The sequence below is a fragment of the Pterocles gutturalis genome, unplaced genomic scaffold, assembly GCF_000699245.1.
Source record: "Pterocles gutturalis isolate BGI_N339 unplaced genomic scaffold, ASM69924v1 scaffold25047, whole genome shotgun sequence".
Classification (NCBI taxonomy): Eukaryota; Metazoa; Chordata; class Aves; order Pterocliformes; family Pteroclidae; genus Pterocles; species Pterocles gutturalis.
The window spans coordinates 16,187-27,763 of record NW_010110904.1 but is presented as its reverse complement, the minus strand read 5'-3'; the positions used below and the strand labels follow the sequence as shown (position 1 = coordinate 27,763).

General features: G+C 42.2%; 1 protein-coding gene across 1 annotated transcript in view; it reads left to right on the top strand.

Moving 5' to 3' along the window:
• The window catches only part of LOC104461847 (muscleblind-like protein 2), a 35,594-nt gene extending 30,123 nt beyond the window's left edge, over nucleotides 1-5,471 (top strand). The window contains 1 exon segment of the mRNA XM_010073579.1: nucleotides 2,540-5,471. Within this exon segment, the coding sequence (XP_010071881.1) occupies nucleotides 2,540-2,554 (15 nt within the window). The 3' untranslated portion in view covers nucleotides 2,555-5,471.
• The last annotated feature ends 6,106 nt before the right edge of the window (nucleotides 5,472-11,577 follow it).

The window sequence follows — 11,577 nt, the reverse complement described above, 5'->3', positions numbered from 1 at the left end:
GAGGAATAGGGACGGGGCAGTGGAAGTCCTTACCTGGGCTCTGCCACTTGCTGAAGCAGGGCAGAGAAGGGACCCTTGCTCTTTCACACTGCCCAGGGCCCCTCTGTCCTGCCTGGCACGTGGCAGGGAGAGTTGCACTTGGGTTAATCAAAGTGCCAGGGATAGTCTTACCCTTTTCCTGAGATACAGTCTGAGCCTAGGTCCTCTGCCTCCTCTGTCACGCATTTTAGGGGAACTGGGAGCATCATTCTTGTGGGGCTGTTGGACCTTTTAGGACATCTCAGCATAAGGGGCAGTGATTTGTCTCCCTGTACACAAGAGAAAAAAGCTGCAGGAAAATGTAAGTTTATCCCCTTAAAAATTGGCAGGCAATGTAGGCAGCTGCAGCATCTGAAATTCTGTTTCTAACACTGAGTAGATTTCAGCTAGTGTCCCATTAAATCAGACCTTAGGATCCTTTAAATACACTTGCGTGATTATGGCTAACCCAGTATAGCTAAAGCTGCTTTATTAATTACATTGACATGTTGGGTTGTAACATGCTAAAAATATCAGCGCTGATAATCTTGGTCACTTCTTATTTTCAGCACGGGTGCGTTCTTTGTACGTACTGTCAAATCACCGTGCTGTGGATGGACTAGGGATATCACAGGCAGGGCTTTATTATTCCAGCAAAGGTATTTCTTTGTTACTTCAATAGGAAACAGAAGATAGGCGATAAGCTAACAAACTCACAATGGGTGGAAGTTCATTAAAAATATATGTCCGTGTTGTATGTATGAGGTATTTAGATGTTAGGCCCTTAGAGCAGCAGGTGTTTGTACAGTGCCATTACAATAGGGCCTCGTGTGTCACCAGATTTTCAGTGCTGATGGTAATCAAAGATGACTCTTTGTCATCCTGGCAAGTTAGGTCAGGTCAGGGAGCTGGTAGCTGTGTACGGAGAGCAAATAGCAATGGAGACGGTCCCTTGGCTCCCAGAGAAACGGGAGTTGTCACTTCTGCTGTGTCGGTCAGATGGCAACCTCAAGCAGAAGGGACAAGTTGTAGGTGCTGTAGGAATTGGGGTTCAGAGATTTTGCATATCCCACCTCTCTGCAGAACCAGGCTCTTCCCCTCCTGGGAGAAAGGAGGGCGACTCTCGGGTGTGACAGCATTCACGTCACTCCTGCAAATGCTTCATCTCATTGGCAATGTTTTTGTTGAACTGAGGTCTCTAGGCAGTTGTCTGTAGTAGTTAGGAGCCTTGGTGGCACGCTCTGCCACGCTGTACCTCTCTGGTCTCTGAGCAGGCTTCATGCAGAGGCTACAGGTGTGTTAAAATGGGACCGGGCAGGGAACTAGAACAAGTGCCTTCCATGCAGAGGTGAGCGTGTTTCTTTTCAGCAATCTGTATGTCAGAGGTAGTATGTTGCTGAAGTTATTTTCAAACCACGTTTGCTTTTTTTTTTTTTTTTTTTTTCAATTTTAAAATAAATATTGTATTAAGCAGTGGTCTGGCTTCGTAATACACAAGTAGGTCAAAGTGCAGTCATGACTGTTTTGCATACCACCTACAAATACAGCTTAAAAATATGTCGAGTGACAAATTAAATGGGGAGAGCATGTGATGCACTCTGATTCCTTGACTCGTGCTCAATTCTGGAGCACAGATTAGCAATGGCATGTTAAAATATTACACCCCTAGCTTTTGACATCACATTCACCGACAGCCTTTTCAGGAAGGTGATGGCAAACTGGACTATTTTCTAATACTGGGAGCAGGTTGAGTCGATTGGTGGACACACTGTGCATTTAACCTTTGCAGTATTGGAGACACAAGAGCTTACATCTCTAAAATGATTGCTTCACCCTCAGTTTGAAACGTCGTGGAGGTAAAGCAGCAAAGTTAGCAGCAAGCTAGGTGCACAGAGGTACCATTCTGATCATCCCCCTGGTTCTCCTGAGATAAGGGAGTGTCAAAAACCTCTCAGGTTTGCTGCCCTGCAGATAATTTCTTTAGGAAATAAGCAGCTGCATTGAAAAGACACTTTAGCTTGTTGAAAACATCCAGCCCTGTACATTTTTTTGCTTGTTAGGGGCAAGGGGCCCTGATTCCACCGTTTCCCCGGGTCATTCCTGGGTCTGTGGGAGCAGAGTGGGAGCTGGAGCATCACCCTGGGCACAGATGCACTTGTGAGCCTCCTCGGGAGGCCTGGGCTGCTCCCCCCTCTGCTGGAAGCCAGAGCGCTGAGGGTACACAGCCCGCCTGCAGCCAGGCCCGCCCTTTCTGTCTTTGGCACGGTATTTTTGACACATAAACTACCCCCTCTGCGTGTTCCCACGCACGTGAGGATGTGTGCACAGGCAGGAGGATGACCAGGTTTGTGAAATGCAAACGCCTCCTGGGCAGCGTGAGGATACGGGATACTGTCACGTACGGGATGGCTGTCCCATGCGAGCTGCACCCAAGCTTAGTTAGTCCAGTGCCGGCCGTCTGGGCGAGCTGTTCTCCCCGCATCACCTAAAAGCGCGATCACACTTTCCTTTCTCTTAACAGATAATCCTGAAATAGCCAGCAGGAGTGGAACGGAGTGTCACGAAGCCTCCCTGCGGACGGCCAAGCACGGCTACTGTACATGCTACCCCGTCTCCTCCTCTCTAGAGTTGCCACAAACTGCATGCTAAGTCAAGAATTTGTTCTTATGGACAAATCACAAACTCGAAAAAGCTAGTGCTGCTATGTCATATATGAATATTAAATATGGTATGCTTACTATACTCCAACCTAAAATAGTTAACTACCTGATACCAGCTGTGATGTTTCAAGACATAAAGGGTAACATTTAGTTTTAAAGATTTTCTAAGCATAGTTTAATTCTCGCAAATATTGTCTTTTCTCCATAACTTTACCTAACAGAAATAGTCCAGTTAATTTAGTCTCGTGAGATTGTTTATGAATCTTTCGAGCTCAGCAATAATTGAGTTAGATTGGCGAAAAACTTATCCCAGTTGCAAGTTTAGTTTTCACCCAAGCTATGATTGGGATTTTTCTTCTCGGTAAAAAAAAAACTTGGTTTTGCTCCCCTAGCGAGTGGATTCCAAGACAGAGGAAGTGAAACACAGCCCAGTGTCCTGCACATCACCCTGCTAATCTGAATATTTTTAGACAGAAGTCCAAAGTAAAGCACAAATTCTTTAGATGCACATGGTTGGTGTTTAACTTGTATGGAGAAGCTGCATTTGAATCATAGCAGAATAGCAGAAGAAAATTTAAAAATTTTGCACAGTATGAACTTCGTACCCCTTTCAACCCCCAAAAGAACAAAGTCTTGAGAATATTATTTTATGAGTATATTTATAATGTTTTTAAAAGAGACTTTGCAGAAGTGCCTAAATTTTGTCACATCAGACTTGATGAAAGTGAGCCTGATGCCAACAGTCAAATCTCACCAGAAGCGAATAATCTTTCAAACTCATAGTCAGGTTACCAAAAAGATCTGTTAAGAAGTAACTTCTAGAAGTATAAAATCAATCAAACAAACAAACAAAAGACTAACAAAAGAAAAGGTGAAAAAGAAGGCTGTAGATGAAGAGATTTATATGACACTCTAATTTAATTAAAATTCAGTTGAGTCACTGAAACTTCATAGGTGACTTTAATCTAGGCTATTAACTGAACGCTAAGAATGTAGAATGAGATTCAGTTTAATAAATCATTACTGTATTTGCATTTTTTTAATTGGATTATAAGATTGTAACCAGATTAGAGTGGAGAAAAAAATAGTACTTTTAATTGTTTTTCTTTAAAAACATATTTTATGTCACTAAAGTATGAAGATATCTTTAATACAGTTATATACATATTATATATACATACATACATATATATGGATGAAGCAGATTTTAATGTTGTTTACTTTTTTAAATACTTTGTTGATTTACAAGGTAATTATATATGTATAATTAAAATTTCATTTGTTTGATTTAAGATTTGTTTCAAGCACTATTGTACCAAATATTTCATATTTCACATTTTATATGTTGCACATGTATCACATAAATTACATAGTTTTTAAATTATTGTTTTAAAAAAACAAGACAGCTGTTATAAGTGGATATTATGTATAATTGTTTGCAGCATAAGTTTTCTATGTGGACATTATTAGTGATTGCAGTATTTTAACTTAACCTCTTCAGATTGATTGTAAACTATTTTAAACTTTGGTAGCACTGCCTGTTCTGAACGACTGAAGGCACTAACCATAGAATTGTTTGTCTAGGAAATTATTTTCCAGGCTAAATCTTGTTTGTCCGATGTCTAATTACTATCTATTTATATATAAAGCTGGAGATTTGATCATCCGGAAGGAAAAAAAAAAATCACAATTCGATTGTAAAATTAACATAGTGCTTGTAACGTTGCATTAGTTTTAATTTGTGGAAAAATAATGTATCTTAACTTGTTACTTTAGCAGTTAAGGTATCACCATTATATACTATGAAAACACTAATATTTGTAGACTTTCTCAGTCATTATAACTAGGTAGTTGACACTGCAACTTGCCTATATCTGTCAAAGTTGTTTTTATTTTTTTATAATAGTTAATTTAGGCATTTGGGTAGCTTACTGTATAATACTAAATGGTAAATTATCCATGTTGTTTAAATATTTTATGTAGATAACTCTTCAAGACATTGTTTTGTGTGAACTTTTTATGTTTCAAAATAACTGTTATTCTATGTTTTTTACAATTAATCCAATACTACTATTTTTGCCCATGGATGACGAAGCTTCAGATACATCAGGTCTTTCATCCAGATAAACTGACAGACAAAAAGAGAAAATGTATTTTTAATAAGAGATCCACTTTCCGACTTTATGACTTTGTAATATTCCTGAAAACTGTACAAGTACAAACCTATGCTAACAGTAAGGAGGCAATTACAGAGATGTGCAAATATGTGTACAACAGATTCTGCATTTTATTTATTTATAAAGTAATTTTATAGACTATTTCAAAATTTGGGAAGATCTAAAACTATTTTTCTGTATAAATATTATTTGCCAAAACTTTGTTTATATTTTAAAAAAAGTCTAAAGAAAATGATTAAATTTTAAATGCTTTGTTTAATTAAAAAAACTACAACAAATAAAACCCCCTAAAAGAACCATGAGATGGGCCAACACAGAGACAGTGAATACTGTAGCTGGGACATGGTTTCAAGTTACTTGAGATGTCTCAGTGTTTATTTTCTTCAAAGGATACAGCACCTCACCAAAATACCTTTTTGTTTGCCTCTCTCATCCAGCATAATTGACAACGCGTACAATATTTCAAGTAACAGTTAAAAGAAACCCCCTCCATTCACTCTTTTTCCGCATATAACTACTAGTGGTCTGTTAAATAGCCATTCTACTTCTGTTGTGACGTTAAAATTCATTCACCCAATGTACAACCACTGAAATAAAAAGAAGCATTTTAAAATGAGAACGGAGTCAGGGTGATCCTTTCTTGTGCCGTGGCTCTGGGAAGAGAGGCTTGGGGTAACAAAAACAGTCAAAAGTGGAGGAGTCTTTAAAAAGTATACAATTACTTTATTTTAATTTTTATTTTTTTATTTTTTCCTTAATTGCCTGTTCAAGTAACAAATCCTCAAGTGCAGTCCCCAGGTGCAGGATGCGCACAGATGCTACATAAGGAAGCACGTACCCTTCTCCTGCTGGAGACGGCATGCCAAGGACACCACGCGGCATGGCTTTAGCCCCAAACAGTCCTTTTGTGCCCTTTCCGTGTGCCCGTGCGTGCTGGGGTGCAGGCAGGCAGTGGTTATTGCCTGTTCAAGTAACAAATCCTCAAGTGCAGTCCCCAGGTGCAGGATGCGCACAGATGCTACATAAGGAAGCACGTACCCTTCTCCTGCTGGAGACGGCATGCCAAGGACACCACGCGGCATGGCTTTAGCCCCAAACAGTCCTTTTGTGCCCTTTCCGTGTGCCCGTGCGTGCTGGGGTGCAGGCAGGCAGTGGTTATCTCAGTGGTGTGGCTAGCAGATGCCAAACTGTGGAGGGCTTTTTTTGCCAGCTCATCCTCTGCATCCTCTTTTCTTGCCTACATCTCAGGGAGTATTACACCGAGAAATGATCCCTGTTGTCTACTCGTTCCTCTGGGGAGAGCAGCATCGCAGAGGAGTTCCATGCCCAAGGGCAGAGATCGCATGGCAAGCTGGTGACAGAGAAGGGATTAAAACCTCTGGCTTGCAGCTCCATGGTTTCTTCCCACAATCTTCTCTGATTTATTTTTGTTTTAAATACTTTAAAGAAAGGAAATACTATTGCTGCAGAATCGAGAAGAGTTTGTGTCATAAAGTTGTATACCTTGCATCAGCCCCGGGGCTGGTTTGAAGGAGCCCAAGGTCGCAAGTGATGTGGAAAACCACCAGGTCAACCAGCCAGTTTGGATGTATCACAAGTGTACTGAGCCAGAAGCCTGCTGAGCAGGAGCAATGTGGGATGGAGAGGAGATAGGGGGATGGCTTGCAGGGACAGAGAAGGACTGCGGCACTGGAGGGCTGCAAGGGCATTGCAGAGCAGAAGCAGCAAATGGTTCAAATTCAACTTCTAATGATTCAGGAGACGAAACACTCTATTCACACTTTGTTATGTTAAACCCCACCCTGCAGTGACTTTTGGGACAGTTGTCAGCTGCCAAGAGGGGTCACGACATCTTGATTTTTCTTGTCTAAAAACTGCTTGGTTTCTTGTCAACTCTGGAACTTCTTTGTCAGCGGAGAAGTGCTCATGGGAGCCAAAAGCTGTGAGGATCTGCACCGAACCGGTGAACTTTGTACGCCTCTGTGTGTGGAGCGTACCGCCCACAGATAACGTCAGTGTTTCCAAAATGAGGCAAGATACGTCTAGAGAAGAGACTTTAGAAACCTTTGCTATTCGCCCCCATCACACATGTCCTCACAGACAGACGGTGGCCACAGTTTTGGTGCTGAAGGCTGCTCCCCTGCAAGGAGCAGTCCCTCGCCCCAGGCCAAGCGCGGCAGCAGCATTGCATTGCTCAACATCAGCCTTCTCTAGAGGGGACCGGCCAGGTCCATGCTCACAGCGTTTGGCTACATACCTTCTCTGGCCCCACATGGTGTAGCCGTGACCATGAGGCATAGTTATTATGTTTCAGTATGTTTTGCTTGTTTTTCAGGTCAAAGGTCTGAAATAATCTGAGCGCTGGATGTTTTTTGCAGCCCACTGGAATTAATGGCATGAAGTAAAAGGCGATGTGATATTTGAGGGGTCAGAGCCTGCTGGGATAGCCTTGCATGTCTGTATACAGCAAAGGAAGCCGAAACTGGTTGAGCATTGTCCATGCTGCATATGGGCAGTGTCTGCTGAGCAAGTTTACCAAAAGAGCAGTGGGTTTTGTTTGAGGAAAAGTTGTTTCACTCCAGAAGAGAGCCTAGGAACAACCTGACTTTTCTGTATGGTGGGTGGTGACAGAAAAAAGGACTTGTGGACAGGGCTGCGTGATGGTGTGGGTATTGAGTCTTCTGCTAGTGGCATTTATTTCATGAATTCATGGGTCCCCAAAAAAATGTCTTGCCTGGAATTGCTGAAAACCTTTCTTGGCATCTGATCATATGCATACCAAGCTCTTTATGCCTGCAATCATTTCTCTAGCCAAGCCTTTTGTCAAGTAACCTTCCTTTTTAATGTCATATTATTGACAGTTCTGGAGGCTTTTTGCGTGGGTCAAGATGATTTTTATTGCTGGGGGGTGTGTGTGTGTGAGGGCAATACCACCTCAGATGTTGCATTAAAGCAGTTACTGTTGCTGGTATGTTATGTATTTGAACAAACAGGTATAGAATATATAGGTAGATTACCTGTGAATGAATAAGTTATAGAAATATATTCGAAAGTCTTATTCTTCTAATTTAGTAATTATAGAAACCACAGAAATTGCAGAAAATACATTACATGTTTTAAGAAAATACCTTCTGCCACGGGAGGGGAAAATCACTCAGAAATGTGAAAGGAAGATATTGGTATGAGCTGCTTATGCAATGTTGTGTTGCAGTTGCATTATTTCCACCAAAGCTTCTTACAGAGTGAGGAAGATAAAATACACTTGGCTTTATGATCTAGGAAAGTCACTACAGGAAAGACGCCCTGCTCCTTTCATCTTCAAAGAGCTGGATTTGGATGATACTTCTTTTAAGGAAAACAAATTCTCCCGAGTGTCCTCCTTAGTCCAATTGTCACAAAACAGTAAGGGTGTAGTCTGCATGGAAGGTGGTTCCTCAGAGGGTCACAGGACAGCAGGATGTGGTGGTGACGAAGGCGACCACAATGGTGTGAGGTTCACCTTGTAGGAACAGCCCCCAGGGATGGTCACACAGGTGTGTGCCTACGCTAAACTGAGCTGTGTTTACATTTGCCGTGAATGCCTCTCCTTTTCACTGAGTTATAGAGGGAGGAAATGGTTTTATTTCATTGTCTTATGGTTGTAGTCACCACACTGAATGTCAGTGGAGCACGTTCAGAGCTGTTAAAAAGTTGGTAGCTGGCAGCAAGCTCAGGACTGCAAGCAAACAAGTTTTTTGCACTTGGAAAGCTGTTTGGGTAGCTGTCAAGTATCATTTTGCGCACTGCAGGATACTCACTTGGCCTAAAGCTGCTGCTATGAAGGAGCACAGGTCTGGATGGATATCTTAAGTCTGCCAGTCCCATGCAGGTGTCTCAGATACTCTACAAGACCTCAGATGAGTTCAGTCAGTGAATCCCACCTGTTTTCACAAGGGACCATCAATCATAACAATGGTTTTGATGGATTTTAGCACACCATCATGCACAAGAAAACACAAAAATCATGAGACTGGCTTAAATTATAGCTAAAAACCCTGTTCTTCTCTGTAGGTATCTGGAGTACATTCAGCTTCCATATTTAAGCTTTTTCTCTCCTATAAGATGCCTATAAATGTTATCCTGTTAACCACGATGCTCGTGGTTAGTTAGGGAGATAAAGTTACAGAACAACTCGTAACATTCTTGAAAAAGAAGTCATAAAAACTGACAACATGAATTTTACAGATTTGGTGAATTCAAGATGTTATTATCTCTCATCATGTCATAGGGAAGAATTAAGGAATATGGTAACCCTTTGGCATGTAATATAATTTCTTCAGGCTTAATCTTCACATGGGATTTATTCAATTATTGTTATACCAATGGAGGTGTGATGAGTGATGAGTATAACTTAGTCTGAACACAATTGCAATGGGATAGACTATTCCTCTATGCAAATAAACTGTTTAAATGTTTCACGTGGAACAACTGTACCCTACTCTATCCAAGGTAGTTATGTTGCTTTAATTTCTCTCTCTTTAAGGCTTCGTAACAAGCTGTCCTTTGGCAGGCGTTTGGTAGAGCCCACACATTCATTTCCAGGTTTAAGATAAGTGGTTAAAGGCAAGAGTCCTGTTTTGTGTCCTTCCTCAAGCCAAATGTGCTCAAAAGAAAAGCTACGTAAGCAAGTACAAGCAAATGAGGACTTGTGGAAAAAACAGTGGTCAGCCTTGATCAGATGTCAGTAGGCTTTCCAACTGGTGTGATAGAAAATGTTTTCCTTTTCTATTGACCTTAAAAGGGATTACTTTATACCCATTCTAGGGGAAATAAATGAGGTTGAACTCTTCTAATAGAAAATGAGTGCCATTCTCCATGCGCATGAACAACTTTCTGATCCAGACCAATTGCTGGAGTCGTCCCTGGGCTGATGGCACTGCCCATTCCTCAGCTGCTGTCTCGGAGTCCATGGTAAGTGCTTACGGGCGGCAGCAGAAGCACACTGGCAACTTCTCCTGCTGTTGTGGACTTTTCATTTTATTTCCTTTTAATGGGATGATGGGAGAGGCTGAACTTCTTCAAGTCCAATTTTATTTGGAGTTGCAGGTATGTATGGGGATTTTTGGTTGGTGTTTTTCTCCCCAACTTACTTGTTAGATTAATCATTCATCCTTTGTAGCTTTTAAGGGCCAGGCTATTTATATTCCAAGTTTGCTTCGGTCATCTTTAAATGCACATTTCAGATGTGCTCGTTTGTCATCTAGATCAGTTCCTCTTACTCTTCACAGAACTTATTCTGCAGCACAGTATTTCAAATACTCTGCTTTATGAACTACAATCTAAAAAATAATTTACAACAACATGCAGGTCCTCCTAGAAGCTATGCTAAGGCACATGGAGGACAGGAAGGTGATTAGAGACAGCCAGCATGACTTCACCAAGGGCAAGTGTTGCCTGACCAATCTAGTGGCCTTCTATAATGGAGTGACTACATCAGTGGACAAGGGAATAGCTATGGATGTCATCTATCTTGACTTCTGTTAGGCCTTTGGCATGGTCCCCCACAACATCCTTCCCTCTAAATTGGAGAGAAATAGATTTGACAGGTGGACTGTTTGGTTGATAAGGAATTGGCTGGAGGGTCACATCCAGAGAGTAGTGGTCAACAGCTCAATGTCCAGATGGAGATCAGTGGTGAGTCATGTCCCTGCTGGGACCAGTACTGTTTAATGTCTTCATCAATGACATAGTGGGATCGAGCACACCCTCAGTAGACTTGCAGATTATATCATGCTGAGTGGTGCGGTCAACACACTGGAAGGAAGGGATGCCATTCAGAAGGACCTGGACAAGCTTGAGACATGAGTCTCATGGGTGCTTGTGACCCTCATGAGGCCCTGCACCTGAGTTGGGGCAACCCCCGGTATCAATACAGGCTGGGGAATGAAGGGGTTGAGAGCAGTCCTGAGGAGAAGGACTTGGGGGTACTAGTGGAGGAAAAGCTGGACATGAGCCGGCAGTGTGGGCTTGCAGCCCAGAAAGCCAACTGTATCCGGGGCTGCATCAAAAGAAGTGTGACCAACAGGTCGAGGGAGGTGATTGTCCCCCTCTACTCTGCTTTCGTGAGACCTGAGGTGGTAGATGGCTCATCCCTGGAAACAAAGTCAGGTTGGACTGGGCTCTGAGCAACCTGATCTAGTTGAAGATGTCCCTGCTCATTACAGGGCGGTTGGACTAGGTGACCTTTAAAGGTCCTTTCCAACCAAAACCATTCTATGATTCCGTAATTCAGTACAGAGAGCCTATAAGGCAAATGAAACTAAAATAAATCAAATTATTGGCCAACCCTGCACTTTCTTACTTGCATCTCCTCTGTTTGCCAGATGTAGCACAAAACTCGTATGGATTACCCAAACAATTGCAAGAATTTTCTTTTTAGTATCCTTTTCTGTGTGCAGGCAGAACAGAACAGCAGTATGTTTTTACCACACAAAATTAAGACCATTTGCATGCAGCCCCAGACTGCCTGTATAAGAAACTGGAGAGAGAGCAACCAAGGCTTTGCCAGAGGCAAAATTCAACTTCTAGGCAGGATTGCCTCTTCTGGAGCCTTCCCAGACCAGCTTCCTATGGACCTGTCTAGAGTGACCCCCTCCTAAGTCATGCTGGGGCACATGGCAAGGTGCTCAGCATCCCTGCTCCCAGAGAACCAGATTCTTCTTGCTCAGGCCTTCACCTGAGCT